Source organism: Bacillus rossius, chromosome 2, assembly GCF_032445375.1.
Source record: "Bacillus rossius redtenbacheri isolate Brsri chromosome 2, Brsri_v3, whole genome shotgun sequence".
In the NCBI taxonomy this organism is placed as follows: domain Eukaryota; kingdom Metazoa; phylum Arthropoda; class Insecta; order Phasmatodea; family Bacillidae; genus Bacillus; species Bacillus rossius.
The window spans coordinates 44,601,906-44,625,616 of NC_086331.1; the positions used below are offsets into that span (position 1 = coordinate 44,601,906).

Consider the following 23,711-nt stretch of genomic DNA (forward strand, 5'->3'; position numbering starts at 1 on the left):
CATGCGGATTCTACAGTAATAAAGCGTAAAGAGTGTAGTACAGACATTTTACAACCATCCCATTCCAGGTCATGGTAGTATCTGCATTACAATTCGTTGGACAGCTTGCTTTTTTCGTCCAGTAGTTTTCAAGGAAAGTGCGGGTTCGATTCCTGCCATTGACTTCGTAGGTGAACCCCATCTCATAGAGCATGAATCTTCTTTGGCCTGGTCGTAACTAAATAAAACTTGCAAGCATACCAGGAACTATGAAATAAATTTAACAAGCGTTTCTCGATAATTGTACGGTGTAAGTCGGTCATGAACGATCCTACAGTAGACGATGTTTAAATTTATTCAATCAAGCTGTTTGCAAACATCAAACACCATTAGCGAATCCTTGTTTTAGAAACTGTCGGGATTCAGTATCGGATACTGTCTGCGTCCATAGAACACTTCTGGAACTTGGTAAACATTTTAAATATGAAAATTAATCTTCAATTTTTAAAGTTCATGTTTATATTCAGGCACAGGTAACTCTTTAACTGTTTAAAAATATTTTTACATTACCTATTGAGCAGTTATCAAACATGGAGTGCTAGCTCTTGCATTGAGGTGTCTTCCAGTCTGAACCCCGAAGATAAAAAGTTTATTTTTTTGCATAACGAACCTGGACATTACAAATTTGGGGGCATGCGGTCATTATGTGTGCAAATTATCTTTGGCAATCAAATTTTCAAAAGCATATGCCTTATTTAATTCTTTTCTTAATGTATGTTTTATAAATTTTTTTGCATATTTTTATTTAAATTAATTATTTAAATTTTTGTTTTATTGAAAGTTAATTTTTTTAGGTTTTACTAATTTACGTTTTTTAAGTCCATTGTTGCATGCAAGTGCAACTTGGGAGCACTACCGCCAAGGCGAGTGATGTCACGCGCTATGGTGCTGCGAGTGGTTCACCGCACGGACTCCAGTGAGAGAACCGGGCTGTGGCTGTTAGAAGACAGACATGCGAGCCGGCGTTCCGCGAGGCATGACGATATCACGAACGGTGCACTGGACAACACTGCGAAGATACCAACAACGAACCACAAGATAATGAAAACAGCTGCAATACATTTTATCAGTAAGACCCGATACTGACCGCCACTGTTACTAGCCCGCGCATTGTGCATAAATTTAACTTTTCCATGTGTACGAATGGTACTGCTAGAGACCTAACATTTTTAGTACTTGGCTGCTTTAGTAAGTTCAATTATTTTTATGCTGATTTGTTCAGTTAACTATCTGGTAATGACAGGCTACATAATTTGGACAGGCCCAGTGAAATACAGTCGGTAATAAAGTAAAGTTTCTATGACAACAAGATGGATTATTATTTGTGTTACCGGCGGTTTGTTCTTAATTACGTTTTATTTAAATCCGTAATTTGTAAAAGGCTTACCATGTAATTTTGTTCTCGGGGGTGAAACCCAACTCCTACCGAGCGCGTACCCGGGTGGCGGATAGGGGAATGTCCTAACCGGTTGAAAGGCCAGAGGATAGGGGTGAAATAAAATAGACCCAGTGGACAAAAAAGTGGTGCCTGGAGGAAGGATAACTGCCATAAAAAAAACCAGGAACATTTACACCAGCGGATGCATTGACGCTGCTCGAAGAGATGTGCGATATGATTTGCATAGCGCAAAGTGCCGCCCCCAAGGAAGTACGAGGAAGCCGATGACGGCGAGTGTGTATGGTCGCAGCGGATGATCATTCCAGTTCCAATGGCCACAAGTTGTTACAACAATGGAGGTAGTTGTAAGAGTGGTTACCCCTGCACTTCCTGAGGCATCGCATTTTGAGACGACCTATTGCTTATAGTACCTTTTCGATAATGCATCTTTAAACTAAAAAATGGAATTAAAACAATGCTAATGGAAGGAAATCAGAGAGAATCACCAGCGCCGATGGACGTATCATAATGCTCATTTTCTGTAAGAACATCTACCACGAACACTTTAATGAATGAGCCCCTAATTCAGCACACGACTTATCGCGATGCTGCTTTCAGCTATGAAGACACAAAGCTAAGTGAGCTGCAATCGGTGCTTACGGAAACGATAAATGCGATCAAAACAAAATGAATGGTATCGAATGATGTGACAAAAAATGTTAAAGAGGCCCTGACACTTTTGATTGAAATGCTGTCGCACCGCAAGTTCTGGAAGGATGCCCAGAGCAAGCTGACCCTTGCCGAAGCAATTTAACGTGAATCCCTTAAAAAAGATATTGGGAGACGTGATATTCTTCTCACAGAAGCAAACTCCCACTTTCAAACACCGCCGCCTACTAGCGCCAAGAAACTTCCCAGACTTAGCCCGCCTGCGAACCCTGACAAAGATTTCTCAAAAAGTAAGGAAGGCAACTTTAGTTGTAAACAGAAAGAAAAAAGTGACAGTGTATCGACAAAAGGAAAGAGGCGTTAACCACACAACCTACTGATTTTGGAGCTCCAAATACGCGAGCATCAGTGCCACAACATAGCAAGATCGAGAAAAAGAAGACCCTTAAAAGCTATTCTAATGCTGTCCTCATCAGGCTTGCTGAAGGCAAAACCTATACAGAGTTGTTGAAAGGCATCAAGGCAAAAGTTGAAACCGGTAAGAACGATACGGGTATACAATCCATCTGTAAAAACCAAAGATGGTGATATACCTCTGGTACTTGATCGCAAATCAAGTCACAGCGAGACCTTCACTAAGGCTACAAAGGTAGCAGTAGGCGCAGATGGGAATGTCAAAGACCTGAGCGGTCCTACAGGAGTACAGAAAATTGGACTGTCGAAAACCATTAACCGTGGATAAATAAACAGCTTTTATAGAACTCAACAGTAAGAGCCCTGAATCTATCACCTCGAACCATATTAAAATTGGCTGGATTAACTGTCGCATTAGGTAATATGAAACCATCCTAAGATGCTACAAATGACTCGGATACAGTCACGTTTCAAGAAAGTGTACTGGCCCTGATCGCAGTAACTTGTGTTATAAATGCGGCAAAGCAGATCATAATGTTGCATTATGCAATGGAGTGCCGCACTGTGTTCTATGTGCCGCAACTGAAGGAGGAGATTTGAATGTAGATCATGTTTCCAGAACTGGATGCTGCACTGCATATCGAAATGCGTTTAATGGTGGGCCCACCAACTCAAAATGACAACTGTGCTTCATGGCAACTTAAGGCATGGTTGGACAGGGCAAGCCTTACTACACCAGCACATCTACGAACAGAAGATCGATATATGGGTCCTCTCGGAACAGCACTGTTTAGTATCGACATCTAACTGGTTCTCCAACATTTCTGGCACTCCGGCTGTCTGGGTTATTAACCCAAGCATTCAGGTACTTGAGTTAAATGTAGCGATGGCTACATATGGATTAAGACTGCCTACTTCACATTGTTTAGCTGCTATCTCTCACCAAATGAAGGCATCTACGTATTTCGATGTAAACTTAGTGATCTCGAAGACACCATTTGCCAGAGAGGAAGTGAAGTCATCATAGCTGGAGATTTCAAAGCTAAGTCAACAGAGTCGGGAATGGACTGGTGTGATATCATAGGGGAAAAGGTCACATACATGATTATGAGACTTGACCTCATCATTTATAACACTGGTAACACAACCACCTTTAGACGACCTGGATACCATGAGACGATCATCGATATCACCTTTGCATTGCCAACCACTGCTGCTAGAATTGCAAACTGGGAAGTACAGGAGACAAACAATGCAAGCGATTATCAATATATCCTGTTTATGATTGCTTCTGCTTTAGACTGTGGAAATATTCCAAGATATCAATGTCAGCGTTATAACCTGTAGAAACTGAATGAACCAAAACTCATTCAATTTCTCACAGAAAGATGGCCAAGCATCACTACAACTGCAGATCCTCTTACCACATCTGACACGGAGAGACTGGTGAGCGAAAATATGGGCCTCATTGCCAGAGCATGCGACGAGTCTAGGCCAGCGAAACCCACTGGCAACCATCACAAGCCTAACTATTGTTGGACTGATGATATCGAGAAAATGAGAAGATAGTGTCTCTTGCTGAGACGTAAGTTGGCGAGGGCAAACAGCAAAGGCTTCAACGGCAAGACTAAAACCCTGAACCAGGAATTTACAAAGGCGAAGAAGAACCTGAAGCAAGCGATTAAAAACAGTTAGGAACAGAGCTGGTAAAATATTTGTTGCTGATCTGGATAATGACCTATGGGGCCCAGCATACCACATTGCGACAAAGGGGCTCGGAAAACATAGCCCAGTCCCTACAATAGAACCAGAGGTCATGGAAAAGATAGTAAAAGATCTATTTCCACAGTATCCACTGAGAGTGCAAAAAGAGACAAAGGAAATCAAGGATATAACGCTGTTCACAGTAGCAGAGTTCCAATCGACTGCCAAAACTCTTAAATCTGGCCAAGCACCCGGTCCTGAAGGCATTCTACCTAATGTCATCAATGTAATCGGTAAAATATATCCTCACATACTTCTGGCGATGTATAACACCTGCCTTAAAACAGCGATGTTTAGTAAGAAGTGGAAATGCCAGCATTTGGTACTGCTCGACAAAGATAAAGGTCCATCGGTGATTCGTAGTTGTATAAACCACTATGCATTTTGGATGTCGCAGGCAAGCTGCTGACAAAGATCATTAAAGGGTGACTAATTGCTGCTGTTGAACAGTCAGGTGGACTTTCACACAACCAGCACAGGTTTAGGAAAGGGCACTGAATGATCACAGCTATAGAACAGACCCTGACTATCGTCAAGAACGCGTGGTCAGGAAATCATCGCTCTCGCAAGGTATGTGTTTTTCTCACCTTCGACATTAAAAACGCTTTTAACTCTGTAGGGTGGGAAGACATTCTTCAGGCAATCAAAGAGGACTTCGGAGCTGACGAGGACGTACAAAACATTACAGACGACTACTTTCGGGAGAGAGTCATTGAGTATGGTATGATACAACTGAAGAGCCCTCACTACAGAAGTCATGGCTGGCTCCCCTCAGGGTTCTGTTCTTGGACCTGACTGTTGGAACATCCGATATCATGAGTTACTATGCATGCCTCTGCCTAAAGACAAGTCATGGAAATGGATTCCATATTGGCATTGAGTTTTAATGATTCCTGCAATTACTGGCGCTCATTATTCGAAGTGTTGACTGGTTGCATTATACCACTCGTAGCACTGATGAGGCTGCTGAGGACAGTCCTGTAAGGAAAACTCAAAAGTAGGCATCCGCCAGTAATCTTCTTATTCAAAGTTTGTTATTTATACTAGAACTTCCGCAGGCCTGCACCATTCTAGCCCGAGTAAGACTTCAAAGCTTTAGTTATTCTGTTCCGGCTCAATTCTGACTAGTACCCTTTCCTTATATAGTCATGGCTTTCAGGGCCTTCGATACTTTCCAGGTCGCGATTTTTTCTCCTAGTTCTGTGTCTGGCGAGCTGCTTATATCTTCGGCTTTCTGAACCAGTATACCATCAGTTTTTTCCTAGATTCTGATCCTTTACGAGGGAATAGGCAATATGGTGCTGCTTGCACTTAGAGTCAAGATGATTAACGACCATGTCACTCCAAGCTAGTAATTTGGCTAAATTCGTTCCTAGACCATTATTCGTGGCAGGGAAAGTATACATTAAGAGGTAGAATGTTTATCAGCGAGGTTATGAGTCCTGCTCCGATGTGTTTTTTGTTCTTTACTTTTAGAGATATTATGCACAACTGAGTTAAAAGTATTAATGTGTTTGTTTTTATATAAGTTCGCTATTAACAGGCGAGTCGTCAAGCATGAAGTGCATTTGTCCATGTGTATTACTCAATACGACGAAGCTGGAGCGCGCGAATCGCGATATTTATCTGTGTTGCCTTATACTGTACGATGTATTAATGCAAAGCAACCAAACTGCTACAAAATGTGTGTTCTACTGAGTTTACTGGAGGAAACAAACCATTTTTGGTAGTAGTATTTAATATTATGTCCGAGCGCAGGCTTCAGGTTGTGTTGTTGTGGTGTCGACCACCATATTGGATTGTGACATCATGGTGGCCATCTTGGATGACCTTGACCTTGAACCCAGTGGCCATCTTAGATCCGCCATCTTGGATCCACCATCTTGGACCCGCCATCTTGGATTATGCCATCGCCACCATTTTGTTTTCTAAAAAATTCCGCCAGTTTGAATTCCTCCATTTTGAATTCCACCATTTTGAATTCCGCCATTTTGAATTATGACAACACAGTTGCAATTTCCATTACGGCCACTATCTGTTGGAGCCAAAGACTTTTGGAGGCATTGTATCGTGATGCAAAATTGACGATCACATCCTACTGAGTTGAATGTTTGTGATAATGTATGCCCTTTATAGTTAAATGTGAGTTGACCAGTCTGTATTATCGTATCTTAATGTTGAGAACATATCCTTTTCGCAAAATGAGCTAGTTATTGTGAATTTACGTTCAAAATGTGCGTCCTTTTCGTTAAATGTGCTTCCTTTTCATTTATTGTGCTTCCGATAGTGCTTCCTTTTCTTGAATGTGCTTCCTTTTTAAAAAATTCTTCTGGTCAAGTACGATCAAAAATGCAAATGAAATCAGTTGGAGTGAATGTAGATGGTGCAATTGGAGCACTTAGAGTAATTGAAGCACTTAACCGATTGGAGCCAAAAGACTGTTGGAGCAGTTGGAACAATTTGAGCAGTTGGAGCTGATGAAGCAATTTGCGCAGTTGGTGCTGTTGGAGTATTGGAGCATTGGAGCTCTTGGAGATTTGAAGCTTTGGAGCTGTTGGAGCTTTGGAGCTATTGGAGATGATGGTGCTTTCGAGCTATTTGAGCTTTGGAGCATTGGAGCACTTGCAGCTATAAAGCTTTGGAACTCTTGGAGCATTGGATTACTTGGGACAGTTGAGTCAAAAGACTGTTGAAGCTGTGGACCAAGGACTAATTGGAGCAGTTGGATCAATTGGAGCATTTGGAGCTGATGGAGCCCTTGGAGACTAGCGCATGTTGGCGAGATCGTATTCCTGTGAAGAGCTCATATAACACCACAACGACTTTACATTTATGTGTGCCTCTATTTTTAATGTTGTTTTGACTCGTGTATTATAGTAAATTGATCTTGTTTTGACGAGCATATTATTCTGTCGGTTGCCTGTAGTATATAAGCGAGTTCTTAGATACAGGACTTTCAGTTTGTTACTTTCGACAATGTTGTAAGGATCATCTAGTTTGTGTCATCTGGTGCATAAGCCGCGTAATTATCTGATCTTATAAAATCTATGGTATCTTTACTGTCTTTAAAGTCGAACTTGGTGGAGATTGTACCATCGACTACGGAAACCAAAACGTCATCGGTGACGATGATGGAGCAGATCCAATTAGCAATGTTAACATCAACACTAGAGAGGACGTACCACCAGCAGAAGAGAGATTAATGAATTCAGTGATGGCTGCACAGGAAACTATGATGAACGTCGTTTCGCCTTCGATGGAGACTTCAATGGCTGGTGATTTGACAACATCTAACAGACACTGTGACAAGATTTTTTCTAACAGCAATGCTCGACGATACGAGAAGAGAGAATGTGCTAAGAATCCTCCTCGCAAAATGTTAAGTTGTAACCAATGTTGCAAGCAATTTGCAAGGCATGATAAGCTGAAAAGACACTTGAAGACATGCAAAGGTCCTGCTGCGCGGCAGAAAGTAAAGGTTTCTGTTCATCAAAGATGCATCGATGTGCATAAGAGCACACCGAGAATTGGTACAACTGCTGCAACAACAGTATATGGTTCGGATCTAAAAGGTTCGTCTCTTTCAACTTGATATTCCATGCAGCTACTGCGATATGTCGTTCGCATTTTTCCATGATGCACGAAGACATGAGCGGAGTAAATGCATGAAGAATCCTTCTCGTATAAAGTTTCGTTGCGATGAGTGCAATGTTTGGTTTATATGTATTGACAGTCTGCGATGACATGCGAAAAAATGTAAAGGTGAAGTCCGTGTGCCTACTGCTGAACATCCAGTAGAAATTTCGACTCCTCGCTTGAGATTGGAGACTCGTAAGCGTAAAAACCAGAAAACCGTTGTGCAGCAACCGAATGCTATGATGTCTGAACATGATACTTAACCTAAGACTGTGTTCGGTGCATTCAGGTAAATTATAATGGCTTCTACTTGGCGCAGTCTGCATTTCGTGGAATGTTGAAAGACTACTATTATCTAAATACGTTCGGTGAGTCGAAGGACATTTGTACTTTTCTTGAAGATATCAGACAGGACATAATCAATCAACTTACTGATGACGTAGCAACAAACGGTCCATTAAAATATAACTTGTGGTTGGACTGTTTATATGGAAAGCCGTATCCATTCGATGACGAAGTGAAGAAGTGTGCATTCAAGATATCGGCTGCAGTAATTTACAGTTCTAACGATGTCAAGCAAACTGTTAAACACGGTGTCCAGAAACTCTGTCAAGAAGAGGCGGACTCTGTCAGTAAAGGTCTGGCTGGTCTCTGTCTATTGTAAACTGATTGGAGCAAAGAATTATTCATTTCACGCCTATGCAGACTTAAATGATTAAATGTTCGCTAGCTTTCGCAAGAGATCCTTTAGTAGAATATAAATTATGTAATAAAATTTATTTTGTGAATTAACTTGCGTTGTTTTATTACTTCAACCTGTCACTATTATGTTAACTTGATGTTATATAAAATTATTTTTGTTGCATCGTAAGGATCGTACCAAGGACATAAGTTGATCTAATTTATCAGTAAATTAATTAGTGGTTTGTTTAATTTTGGGGTTTTTCTCGGATTTCTATATCAATAAATACAAAATTTTAAGATGGTGGTCATAACAGCTTATATATTGCTGGATGGTTAGGTCACTATGCATATTTTTATGTCTTTCCACCTTATTTATTGAAATTGATATTTTTACATAAAATTAAAATTATTGCTTCGATCACGTATCGAACCAAGGACAGGAACCGATCGGATCAATTAGTATATTGATCACAATTTTTAATTATGTATTTTAGAAATTTTCCTGAATTTCTAGCTAAATATTTGCGACTTTTCAAGGTTACGCCCAAAATTTTAAGATAGCAGGCACCTCAGTAATAATAAATTTTTCCTGCACTCTAGTGGGTAAAAATAAAATTAACATGATGGTGGCACACTCTAGGAGCCGAAAACATGATGGTGGCCTCCAGCAGACGAAATTTAGATGGCGGACGTGATGTCATACTAACTGATAATATATATATATATATATATATACCTTAGTATTGTTGGTAAGGTCAGTATGCAGATGGCTTCTGTGGAAGAAGAATCGATCGACATTTTTTAAATTTATTTTTGCTCTTACTGGGTTCGAACCAACGACTTCATGACGTAAGTGCATTTTGTAAATATGTTCATTAATTTTTTTTTAATTAAAATTTTTTTTATCGGATATAAATAAAGATTTCAAGATGGCGGCCGTAATGGTAATTGCAACGGTGACATCATAATTCAAACTGGCAGAATGTTCGAGAAAACAAAATTGCGGCGATGATGTTATCCAAGATGGCGGTTCCAAGATGACAGATCCACTATGGCGGATCCAAGATGGCCGACGGGGTCAAGTTCAAGGTCAAAGGTCAAGGTCATTCAAGATGGCCGCCGTGGCATCAAAATCCAAGTTGGTTGTTGACACCACAGCACCACAGCCTGAAGCCTGCATTCGGACATACTATTACATACTACTTTTGGTTCGAGAACATGTACCTTTATTCCCAGTCTCTGCAACAGTCAAAGTACCATCGCTTGGCTACGATTTTACGACCGGTGGAAGGCCTGGATTATTTTCCATTTACTGAAAATGCAGAAGTGGTGCTCCTGAGCAAAGAAAAAACCAATTACTTGTTTGTTTTCGACGATGTTGTATGTGAGAAGCAAGACCTGATAAAGAGAACTTTTCCATAGGAAGACATGAAAAAGTAATCTGGGTGTACCTGTGTCAGATGTACAGCAGAATACCCAAATATTTACTGCTGACAATGCAAACATTATCGTGTTCTTTCACATGGACGAACTTAATTTATATCATGCTTATGATGATCATGTAAACACCGACATGATATTTAATGAATTCAAAGACATGTGCTTATTATTTGTGAAAAATGAACATAGATCCTAGTTATCGTAATGGACTGGTCTTTATAAGGGCAGGTGCCGAAAAGGTTTCGATCAGTTTGTCATCAATCATGAGTCATAGCATTTTGAAATTCTGTCGTAACATTACGCTCCGATTACTGTAAATGAAGTGCATGCTGTGCTCAAGTCTTATGATACCAAAATCTGCAAATTCATTTCGCTACTTTGCCCAAAAGTATTAAGTGCCAAAAACGAATTACTAGAGTACCTGGTTCCCATTGACAAACATGTAGACACCATGGATTCCCCAATTCATGAAATTATCGAAGTATCGATTGCACAAAGACTTGGCGAATAGAGGGTCTTCCAAACTAGCCTGAATGATTCATTATTTGAGTTAGAAACGAAAACAGCTTGCTAAACACAGCAAAAGTGGGATTGAGTCATTTATAAAATAAATTGAGTTTCCATGGACAAATAAAAATTATAAAAGGATGCCATTCGACCTATTTGTAGCCAGTACAATATCGGACTTGGCCAGTGACTGAGCTTGCTATACTGTCTGTTCATGCAAAATATCTACTTGCTAGGATAGAAACTTTCATGTTAAATGGAAAATGAGATATTCAAACTAATCTCAATTCCCAATTACGAACTTAAAATAGAAGGAAGAATTGCCCATCGCCATGAATATAGAGAGTGATAACGAGATGCCAACTAAAAAGAAGAGGAAATATGAACCAGTTTGAAAAGAAGAGTAATTTACGAGTGCCGAGTTTATGTACAGGAAAACATTTCGGAATTGTGGTCCCCAAGTTAATGCACTGGTGCGGCCATTCCTAAGATCTTTAACGAGTTGGAATAATGGAACAAACTATGGAGTATACAAAAATATTATAAATGCATCCTTAGTGTTAAAGAAACCGACTCTTTTTACCAGGAAATGTCATATGTGTAGAGGAGTATGAAAAACGTAGGATTCCGGGTCCAAACGAATTGTTGTTTCGCAAGGAACCTAAAGGCTATTCCCACGAGGATTTTTAAAAGTGCCAAAAACTGCTAGAGCTAACATTTCCATGATAGTGACCCAGGAAGTGTACTATATAAAGAATAAGATCATTAAAAAAATTATTCTCGCTAATCTCTTCAGTGAACATGCAGTACATGTTGAAGGTAGAAAAAAGCTATAAAGTTGCCAGAACTTTGACTTTGTGTTTTGGGATGACTCAAAAGAATTACTCGATCATATGAGACTATTGCAGAAACGCTTAGTGCAGGAAACTATTCGCACACCATCGAAATATTCTCCATACTCATAGAAATGAAGGAAGCAGGCTACATACTATGAGTCGAATTGGAATCGCATGCGAACATCACGTTCCTGCAAGATGGAAATACCTTCGACACAAATTTGTCGTGAGTGGACTTGATGATTTATTCCATGCGGACCTTGTTGACATATTATAGTAAATTGTTACTGGTAATCGATGTGTATAGAAAGTTCGCTTGGGCCAGACATGTGAAATCGAATGAGGCGACATATGTAACCAAGGCCATGGCAGACATTTTGCTCTATGGACTTTTAGCATTGCACCTGCAAATGTATCTCGGCAAAGAATTCTACAATGCGACTTTCAAGGCTTTTATGAAGAAGTTTGGCATCAAGAATTACAGCACATTTAGTAATGTCAAAGCTTCCATAGTCAAGGGGTTTAACATAATTTTGCACACCAAGGTGTGGTATCAGTTTACATCTATTATAACTTACAAGTGTGTTGATATCTTGCCTAAACTTATAAGTGAATAAAATTTCACCGTGCATTCTACGACGAAAATGAAGCCCAAACACATAAAGGACAATAACGTTCTTCAAACAGTGTTACCCAACATGAAGCAAAAAAGTACAGAATCACCGAAATGTAAAGTTAACGTTGGTGACATTGTGAGTGAGGATCTCCAAGCAAAAAGTGTATTAGAGGAAGGTTTCACTCACTGTGATTTGGAGCGCCAAACTCTTCTTTTTTAACCTTGTTAGTGAACCAGAACCAGGATCTACTACCTCGAAGATTTGGGCCACATGCCTATTCGTGGTGGTTTGATTGCTGAAGAGATTTAGCCCACTATGTATCCCGACACGTATTTATTTGAGAAGATTCTTAAACGATGAAATGGACAATCCTACGTCAAGTGGTGGGGATTCTCAGCTCGATTTAATTAATGGGTATCGGATGTGGGAATGAGACGTGCTAAAGACTTCAACAATTTTATGGTTTGTACTGGTATTAGTATTAATGTTATGTACTAAATTTCAATTTTAAAAATGTGTTGTTTTACTTATGGAACCTGGGACTTTGACTTTTACACAAAATATAATTTAGATGACAAATATTTGTGAACTGAAGAAACCTATTTTTGTTTCAACCAAGGATTAAATTGAGTACTGAAATCGATCAAATTAATATTTATAAGTTATACGTTGTATTATTTAAAACAATTTGAATTCTGGTTAATAATTACTTATTTTCAATATGGCTCACAAGTTGGCGGATTTTAAGACTATTGTCGATCAGGTTATTGACACTACTCCATTTTAACCGATAAAAACCAAACCAATATGGTGGCAGCGAACTCTAGCAAAAAAAAAGGAGCCAAGATGGTCAACATGATGTCATACTGGTTAGAATAATATATTTATTGATATTAGTGTTTTGGGGGGGGGGGGGGGAAATCTGCTGGTACCCTCCACGAAGAAAGAACAAGTCACGATTTTTAATCGAATGATCACACTGAGTTCGAACCAAATACTCCAAGGTCCATGATGTAGTTTGGTTTTTTATTAAAATTTTTATTTTATTAAATTTCTTAACAAATGTTAATTTATTCTGATTTTTCTGATAATAGATACGGGTTTTTAATTGTAGATGTGACATCATAATAAAAAATGGTGAAATGGAAATGGTGGAATCGAATATAGTGGAAAGATCTCGAAGACAAAATTGCGTCCTATGAACCATCTAAAAATTTAACTCAGAGGTGGAAACTCGATAGTGATATAACCCTAACGAAGAAGTCTACATTTAGAAGTGAGGCACTTGATGGTGATGCCACAATACCGAAAATGCCATTTTGGGAGTCAGAAACTCGATAGTAATGTTACAGTAACGAAAAATGCAACTTTGGGAGTGGAGAACTAGATAATGATGCAACCATAATGTAAAGTACTACATTAAGGAGTGGGACTCTCATTGATGATGCCACCATAACAAAAAATGCCACATTAAGGAGTGGGGCACTCGATTACAAGATGGTGTCCTAGATCAAGGTCATTAAAGATGGCAGTCGTGGTCATAGTCAAAACCATACTAGATAGACAAAAAGTTCAAAGACCGATGTCAAGGTCAAAGTTAAAGTTCATCCAAGATTGCCATTGTAATGTTAATCCAAGATGGCGGACCCCAATCTTAAATCTTCACCCGGCACTCATTCCCAAGGAACCCCGTGCAGTGTGGTCTCTCAAAGCCCTGCGTCGTACGGTGGGCTCGAGTTGTCCATGTGGTGTGTTGAGCTTACCTGGCCGATGATATGTCTGTAAGCATTTACCCAGGGGAGAATCGAAGTCTGGCTGACCAACTTAGTCAAGGTGATCCCATGCTCTCAAGCTTACTCGTGGATAAGCGTTCTTCATACGAAGTGTCCCATGGTATTATCCCTCCGTAGTACGCTCAGTTAAAAGTGCCAAGAAAAATCAGAAGTACTTTAGGACTATCCAGAAAACCAAGGCAAGGAACCCAGATGTCCTGGAGATCGTGTTGGAGTTGGCTTCGTCGGGGTATAAGTTACCTCTTATGAATTTAACAAGCCAAACATGAAAAGATCATCCTCTTGACGAGTGGACCAGTGAGTGGCGACAGAGCTCGGGCCCTGGCCTGCTAAGTTCATAATTTTTTTGTTAATTACAATCATTATACGCATGTGCAGGTATTTGTCAAAATTTCCTCAATAACCTATTTAAATATTAATTTTTTCATTAAATGGTAAATATTAGTAAAAAAAAGGTTTAGGTAATTTATTTTAATAATACGAAGAAATAATTTAAATTTTTTTATAAATGCTAATATGTTATGACTAATGAAAACTAAAAATATATCTTTTCAAAACGGCCAGGTAACTACTGTTCACGCCTTCTTAGTATTTATCTGTCAAGAGCTATGCCTAACTTGAAGGTATAAAGATACAAAATTGCCTGAAATTTAAGAATAAAAATTTGTAAAAGCAACCAAATAACTGCAACAAAGTATGTATTTGTTGATACACCAATTTGTGTTAGAATCAAAAGAATTTTGATATAATTCCACCTCTAGTGTGGTTAAGGCTGCATCGGTAAAATAAATTTACTCTTATTCGGAAACAACTGAGTTCGGCGAGCAAGTAGGCACAGAAGTAACCATAACTCATATCACAGTAGATTTACTTTGCGTTATGATTTTTTGTGGGTCGTAGCCGTATCAAATGTGAAGAAATACTCACAGACGTTTTGGTTGAGATTGGAGTCGCCATATTTACAGAAAATGTTTTCCGTACTTCAACTCCTTGAATGTTGACTCAGCTAGAGCCCACATGCCCAGTAAATTACTTTCCATTTCTCACCAGTTATGTTCCCCTACAATAACTAAACAACTCTAAAACTACTGAAGTTCTCAATGAAAATTTATAGAATTTTTAGAGATAAAAATTATATGTTTGTAAACTTTGTCTCTTCGTTCAATTTTTGAATAATGTTTTCTTGCGTTTGATGAACTCCTCTTCGTATTTTATTTCTATAAAAAAATAATTTATATGTTTGCTACAGTTAAAAATGTTGGTAAAATTATGTGAGAGATCCCGTGGGTTCCTCTTGTAGACATTACTTGTAATGGTATAAAATATTTTTATTATTGATGAATGTTATTCCTTAAAGTCTAATGTACTGTTGTTTTTATTCGAATGAAAATAGAGCTCATAACATATAAAATGCATAAATAGGTGTAAACTAGATAAAAATTCAACACACATATATGATTTACTATGTTTTTAAAGTGTGTTGGCTCGTTTAAAGTGAAAATTTTTAGCCAGAAAATTTTTATTATGTTAAAGTAAGTTTCATGGCCCTCGTGAAAGGGGAAATATTTTATGAGAGCTGAACCTGAACAGGTATATAGCATCATGCCCAAAAAGTATATATATTCAGTATCGTGACTTGAGCATCGTGAGGTCAATGTCCCAAAGTAGGGGTTGCCATTAAATTGTTGTGAGTTGTCATGATAGCATGTCCTTGAGTGATTTTTTTAAATTCGTCATTATGAGCACATGAGTGTCGTGATTTGTCAGTAAATGTATATCCAAACATCGTGATGCGAATGACGCAATGTGTATTGTCCTATCAGTTACGTGAATTAAATTTTTTTTATGTGAGAGACGCCGATTAAGTGAAACGAATCGAGCATCACATGAGTAATGGAAATCGAGTTTATGAATGGTGTCTCGTAATTCGAATGTTCTAAACTCTAAAGTGTAAGTGGCTATGGCAGAATTTTGTATGTCGTCATGCGAATGTCGTAACGTTTACAATCGTGGCATGTTATGGAAGGGTCGCGAAGTAAAATTGTAAAGGTGGATTCATGAAGTGTGTATCGTGAAGTGAAGGCCATAAAATGAGGAATCTGAAATAAGTGATGTAAAATAATATTCACGAATGATTCTTGTAAAGTGAGTATCATTAAGTTTTTTTAATGATCTGAGCGCTGTGAATTAATTGTTGTAAATTGCATGTAAAATTTGAGTATTTGAAAGAGTGGTAATAATTTATTTTCGTAACGTTTTAGTCGCGAAATGTATTCTTTCATATGAAGACTGACTTGAAAGTTTTGTGACAAGAATTTCGTACCATAAGTGACATTGTGTAAATGCAGAACACGTTTTACTCAAATTGTGATTTCTATACCTCCAAGGAGCTTAAGAAAAAGTAACTTATGGGATTTTGTATGTTTGGAACATACTCAGGGTCATCTCTGTTGGTAATATGCTTTTGGAAATCTTGATGAATGTGGCTAATAATTACTTTCAAGTAATTATTTTAATGTGCCTATAATGAATGCTAATGAAAGCCTTTAAAAACCATGCGATTCGAAGGTGTTGTCTTACTATACTTTAATATAACTCTGGGTTATAGCATTTGGCGCTTAACGCTTTGCTTCACTCGAACCTCTAACATTATTAATACAATTATTGTAAAAATAACTTGAAAACTGCTGAAATCCTTGTTTGTCATATCGATAATTTAATATTGTCGTTAGTTCTTAGGACTAATGATGAAAGAATTTGATTAATATCTATGGTTCAATGTAATTTTTAAAATGATGATGTTGATTTGATTTGAAATTTTTGTTTTGTTTTGATATGTCTACCACAGTAAGAGTTACGTTATGCATGAAATAAATAATATCAATCATTTATGTGACTTAAAATAATGTTTTAATGATTTTCAAACAAAATAATTTTTTAAGTACCAAAACAAAATAAAGTTTTTTTGAAGATCGAAAACATAATTAAAAAAACCAATACGCTTGAGAAATCACTCATGTATTGCAAATACAAAAAAAATATGTATTACAGTCATATAATTCTCGGATTTGCTTAGAGACGTTGACAGTAAACGTAAGCAGACGGCATGCGAAGCAGACGCCCATGCAAGTGAGAACCAGCTGGCCTCCTACCTGCGAGTCCTTTAACCCCAGCTTCTCGGCCAGCTTCTTGCGGTCGGGCTTGGAGATGTACTTCTGTATCTGGAACCTCTTCTCGAGGCCCTTGCGCTGCAGGTCGGAGAACACGGCTCGACGCATCATGCCACGTCGGGGCTTGCCCCGGGAGCTGTTGGCCCAGGGGAAGGTCCCCGGCAGCGGGAAAACCGCCGTCGCCGTCGCCGAGGACACCACGCCACCGCCGGAGGTCACGGAATTAGGCGCCGTCACTGCGCACCCACACTGCCCTCACCGCCTGACTGGCCACTTACACAGCACGTTTTATGTGAACATTTTGACACTTTCCTTAGACAAGCTTGATGTCCAATAGAGTAGCCAACACTGCCCTCGTCCACTGAATGACTAAAAAAGTATAGGGAAGGGATACGGGCGTTGGTTCCTGGTTCTAGACTGATTATTGTCAGCGCCAATTTAGATACTGACGTCACAGTGGCATCTTGAATAATGAAATCATTGGTGCCCTTTTCGATACGGTCGCCATATTGAATTCTGACTTCATGGCAGCCATCTTAGATGAACTTGATCTTTGACTATGACCTTTGACCATGAACTTAACCTTGAATTTATAAATTGGCCTTGATCTTGAAATTTAACATTAAATTTGAGTTTTGACAATGATATTTTACCTTGTCTTTGACCATGGCATTTGAAGTTTGACCTTGACTTTGAAATTTTACCTTCACCTTTGACCTCAGCCGAAATCTTGGATTCAGCCGTATTGTCATCTATCGCCCCAATCTCCAAATATTCCAATATTCTTTACATTGCCATCTTGAATTCTAATAACTTGTCCGTTATTTTGGATCTGATTTTTAATCACTTTTTAGAGTCTGACATAATGTCCGCCATTTCATCTTGTTTTCGTCTGCTGGAGGCCACCATTTTGGATGATGTCACAGCAGCCATTTTGTTTTGTACATTATTTTGGTTTTTAGTGTTTTTTTCCTTGAGAGCGCCAGCATCGTTCTGTCTCATTCACGTAAGATCGATATTCCATTACCTGCCAATTTTTTTTTGTGGTCCTTAAAGACATATTAAATTTAATTTTTATACAAAATGCATTTAAACCGCAGTGATTCAAACCATCACAGCTCTGACCTCTGGGTTGGAAAACATAGGTATTTGACCGCAAGGCCATCTACATAATTACCATACCGAGGATTTAATAAGGTATATAAAAAAGTAAAACACATCCTATTCGGAATTGTAATATTTTTGTTTGAAGGAATAATAGCTTCACCTGCTGGAGGAATTTCCTGCCATTTTTACTATCAATAAATGGTATCAGAAGCGCTAGTTAACACACATTACCTGCTAGACAGCGTTACCGCCATTTCATTTTAAGTTATCGATACAAGGTGTGCTAGTAACATAGTAAACATTCCATTAGCTAAACTTTTTTGCCGCCATATTAGTTTAATTCTTAGCCGCTATAGTGCAGTACTATTTATTAACAGACACCAAACTGTCACGGTATCCGTAATCTTGTCTGTCATCTTGGCCGCCATTTTTAAAATTAGTATTTACTGACCTAGGATATCGGAAAAAAAATCCAAAATTCCTTTAAAAATTGTTTATTTTAAAGAATGATTGACTCAGTCGATTTCTGTTTATTGTTCGACCCTTAGGTGATTAAAAAATGATAATTTAATAAATAATTACCTAAAAATGATAGCTTTAAAAAAATACAAATAAAAAATTTATAACATAATTTATACTCTCACTCAAATACAAAAAACAGGAAACTGCTAGTGCTTTTCGAATTCTAAATTCGTTTTAGAAGGCGCATAAGTTATTTAAATGATTTGAATTTTTTTTCAAGGCATCTCCTCCTAACAGACGATAAACCAGACATGGCAAGTTGGATGTTATGAACGTCCAGACTGTAGTCAGGCTATAACATGTCCAGTTGGTTGTCAGTCACATCCAGTTGTTGGTCAGACACATTGAGTTGTTGGCTATGCATGTCCAGTTGGTGGTTTGGCTCATACAGTCTGTACCCAGACACAACTTGATGTGAGCTATTCATGTCAAGCTGGCGACGATGCACATAAGTTAGTTGACCAGGCACACACGCCCAGTAGGTTCGTCAGGCTAACACGTCAAGTTGGTGGCAAGTTGCGCCAAGTCGGTAGTCAAGCATATAAATTTATTGTCCAGGAACGCAGGTCCAGCAGGTGGCCAGCCACATCTACTTGGTAGCAAGTCGCATCCAGTAGGTGGTCAAAACACATCCAGTGAGTAGCCAAGAGGTATTGTTCGTCGATAATCAACGAACATTTTAAACCGTTCATGTACAAAAAGATGCGCCTAGGCCAAGCGTCTCAGAACAAAGGGGTATTATTTTATGATACTCGACGAAAATTATTAACAGGCAATGGCTAATGTCAGACTTTTAGACCAGTCACTTCCGAATAACTAGACCAATAATGTCCTAAGAACAGAATTAACGATTCACAATGAATGATATTGAAGCATATTTGGAAGCACAGTAAAAAAATAAAGCACAAATGGAAGACGAATAAAAAAAAGAACATTTGGAAGCACAGTCAATGAAAAGTAAGCACATTTGGAAGCACAGTCAATGAAAAGTAAGCACATTTGGAAGCACATTCGACGAAGAGAAAGCACATTAAGAATCACAGCAACGTTATAGAGGCACAACATACGAAAAGGAAGAACATTTGGAGGCTCAATCAAAACAGGAAGCTCATTAAAGAAGCAATCACAACCGGAAGCACAATAAAAATTTTAACACAATAAAACAGAAAACACAATCGGAAGCACAATAAAAAAAGCACAATCAGAAGCACAATAAAAAAGGAAGCACATTTGACAAAATGGCAGCACTTTGGAGGCACATTCAAGAAAGGGAAGCACATTCGTCAAAACAGGTAGCAAATTTGCAGATACATATTTAACAAATAAGACACACATTTATAAGTAAATTCAACTTGTAGGGAAACGATCTCATCAGGGGATAGGATCACATAGCAGGGATACGATCTCGCTACCAGGTATACATACGATTTAGTCACATGGATACGATCTCAATACAAAGATACGATCTCATTAATAGGATACGATAATTCATTTAAAAACAGGACATATATTTGCACGATCATTCAAATCAACAGTATGCGATCGTCATATTACAGTAGGCTACAATATCTCCAACAGACATTCACTCTAACTGTTTTGTTTACAAAAGTCATTGGCTTCAAATGTCTTTGGCTCCCACAGACCAGACTTTTACTCCAAAAATCTTTGACTCCCACTGACTTATACTCCAACAATCTTTAGCTCCAATTGTCATTAGATCAAATGTCTTTGGCTCCAACAGTCATTGTCTCCAAAATTCATTAGCTCCAGCAGTCATTAAATCCAAAAGTCATTGGCTCCAACAGTCTTTGGTTATAAAATTGTTTGGCTCTAAAAATTATTTGCTCCAGCTGTCTAAAGCCTAACTGCTTCAATAACCATTGGCTACAAGGCTACTTAACTACTAAGCTACAATACTATAAGACTACGAGGCTACGGGACTACAAGGCAACAAGACTTTAAGACCACGAGTCTACGAGGCTCTAACTAACTATAAGAATACGAGGTTACGAAGCTACGAGACTATGAGGCTACATAGAAACAAGCTATTAGAATTCAGGCTACAGGCTTCTTGGTTACGAAGCTAAAAGTCTATGAGACTACAAGGCTGCGAGGCCTCGAGGCATTATGGCAACATAGGCTACAGGACTACAAAACTACGAATATACAAGTTTACGAGACTACAAGACTCCAAAGGCTACAGTACTACCAGACTACAATACTACGAGGCTACGAGAATACGAGTCTACAAGTCTGCAACTAGCTACAATAGCTCAATTTAGAAGCGAGAGTTAATTTTTCTTATTTAAATAACTTGTTGCAAGTAGTCCCGAATCTTGCATCAGTTGGTGCCACTTGTTGTGTTGTACAGGTAGTCGCTCTTTCATGTGAGATGCGGGATGCTCACTCACGATCGCAAGAGAAGGAGAACTTTACTGACATCAAAGAGAAGAAAATTTTTCTAACATGTAATGTTTGTCAACTGTCTAAAATTATATTAATTGGGCAAGTAATGAATATCTTCGTTTGACATGCTGTACAAACACTCGTTATTCTTTGTGGAATGCGGGATGCTCACTCACGATCGCAAGAAAGAAGGGCTTTACTAGACACCAAATAGAAGGAAGTACATTTTGCATGATAGTGATTCCCCCCATCTTAAGGCATATCATTTGAACTAGGCAATGATTTTTTTTTTAAATTCTACATGATAGTATTATTGTAAGTGCTGTTTTAGTAACACAAATTCACTAATTAAATGTAACTCTGAATTAAATTTCATGTCAAATTAAGTAAATATTTTTTTCATGCTGTAATTGATATTTCAGAAATAACCAGAAGCACTCTAAAACATCGGCAGAAGTCTTGCCGTAAATAACTAAGAGCACATTGAGAAAACCAATAAAAGCATCGCCGTGAATGGCCAGAAGAACTTGGAGAAAAACACAAAATTTTGGCTGGAATAATCAGAAGCACCCGGATAAAACTAACGACTGTTTTCCTAAACCCAGATTAGTGACTCACAAAAAAATTATAAACAAAAAAATACCAAAAATTAAAAATTAAAAACATTCAGTTTTTGTACTAGAACTGTATCCTTGCTAAACGAAGGAGAAATTCACAAGCTGGCAGTAGCGGTTTTTATAATTTTTTAATTTTTATTTGTGATTTTGATCTTTATTTAGGAAAATGTGCGTTAGTTTTCTCCATGTGCTCGTGATTATTCCTGCTAATATTATAATGGTTTTCTCAGTGTGCTCCTAATTATTCCTTCTATAATTTTGTTGGTTTCTCCAAGTTATTGTTACCATTCATGGCGATGCATCTATTGGTTTTATCCGTGTGCTCTTGGTTATTCCTGGCGAGACTTCTGCTGATGTTCTCCGAGTGCTTCTGGGTATTTCTGAGATATCAATCTCCACATGAAATTTTTTTTACATAATGAGGCATTCAACTTTATTCAGAGTAACATTTAGTTAGTTAATTTCTGTTAATAAATCAGCACTTACAATTATTTTATCAGGGGGAATTTAAACAAAATATCATAACTCAGTCAAATAAAATGCCTTTAGATGGCTGGGAATCACTATCATGCAATACTAGCTTCCTTTTCTATAGTGTATAGCGAAGTCTTCTTTCATTTGCGAAGGTAAGTGAACATCCCGCATCTAACATGGAAGATGGAATGTCTTTACAACATGTCAAACGAAGAGGTTCTCCACTTTGATGATTACTGTGACATGAAACAGCTGAGAAACATTGACATGCGAGACGAATTTCCCGGTTCTTATTTTCTAGTGAAGCTATCTTTCTCTTGCGATCGTAAGTGGTCATTCTGCATCCCACATAAAACAGCGAATGCCTGTACTACAAAACATGTGGCACTAACATGCAATGATCGGGACTACTTGCAAAAAGTTATTTACATGAGATAAATTACCTTTCACTGCTGAATTAAGATATTGTCAGTTGCAGCCTCGTAGACTCGTATCCTCGTATCCTCGTAGACTGGTACTCCTATAGCCTCGTAGTCATTTAGTCTTGCAGTCCTGTAGCCTTATAGTCTCGTAGCTTGAAGCCTTGTAGCCTCGTAGACTAGTAGCTCCGTAGTCTTGTAAACCTGTAGCCTAGTAGTCTAGTAGTCTGTGTTGCCATGTTGGCTTGTAACCTTGCAGCCTTGTATTCTCATAGAAGTATAGATTTGTATCCAAGAAGCCGGTAGCTCTATAGTCTCGTAGCCTGTTCCAAATGTAGCCTCGTAGTCTTGTAGATAGTTGGAGCTTCATAGAATCGTTGTGTCACAGTCCTATTACCTTTTAGTTTTAAAGTCCTGGAGCCTTATAGTCCCGTAGCCTTATAGTCCCGTAGCCTCGTAGTCCCATAGCCTTGTAGTCTTATAGTCTTGTAGCTTCGTAACCTAGTCGTCTTTTAGCAAAATGTTGATGGAGCAGTTAGCTTTGAGACAGCTGGAGCCAATGATATTTTGTAGCCAAATCTCTTGGAGCCAATGACTATTGGTGCCAAAGACTTTTGGAGCCAAATACTTTTAGAGGCAAAAATTGTTGGAGCCAAAGACTGATGGAGGCGACGACTTTTGGAGCCAACGATTGTTAGTGACAATGACTTTTGGAGACAAAGAAAGTGAGTGCTAAAAACTTTTTAACCCAACGACTTTTGGAACCAAATACTGTTTGAATCAATAAATTTTAGAGAAAAATACTGTTTGAGCCAAATACCTTTGGTAACAATGACTTTTGGAGTCACTGTTGGAGGTATTGTTGCCTGCCGTAAATTGACGATCGTTTCGTACTGAGTTAAATGTTCGTGAAACTGTACATCATTTTCGTTAAATGTATGTAGTCAAGCCTGTATTATATTATCCTATTGATGAGATTGTATCACTGCGGCCAGAACGTATCCCTGGGACGAGATCGTAACCCTGGGGTGATGTATTCGTATCCCTGTGATGAGAAGGTATCTGTTTGGCGAGATCGTATTCCTCTGAAGAGATCGATTCCTACCAATTTGAATTTATGTACAAATTTGTGTCCTCTTAGTTAAATATGCTTACTTTTTTTGGAAAATGGGTTTCCAAATTTGCTTCCCTTTTTTTGTGCTTCTGATTTCGCTTACTT

At 38.4% G+C, this 23,711-nt stretch overlaps 1 protein-coding gene across 1 annotated transcript in view; it reads right to left on the reverse strand.

Annotated features, from left to right (window-relative positions):
• Positions 1 to 23,711, reverse strand: part of LOC134528883 (homeobox protein DBX1-like) — a 104,300-nt gene that overhangs the window by 72,781 nt on the left and 7,808 nt on the right. Inside the window, exon 2 of the mRNA XM_063362549.1 lies at positions 16,930 to 17,183. Coding sequence (XP_063218619.1) covers positions 16,930 to 17,183 — 254 coding nt within the window. The remainder of the gene's footprint in view (positions 1 to 16,929; positions 17,184 to 23,711) is intronic.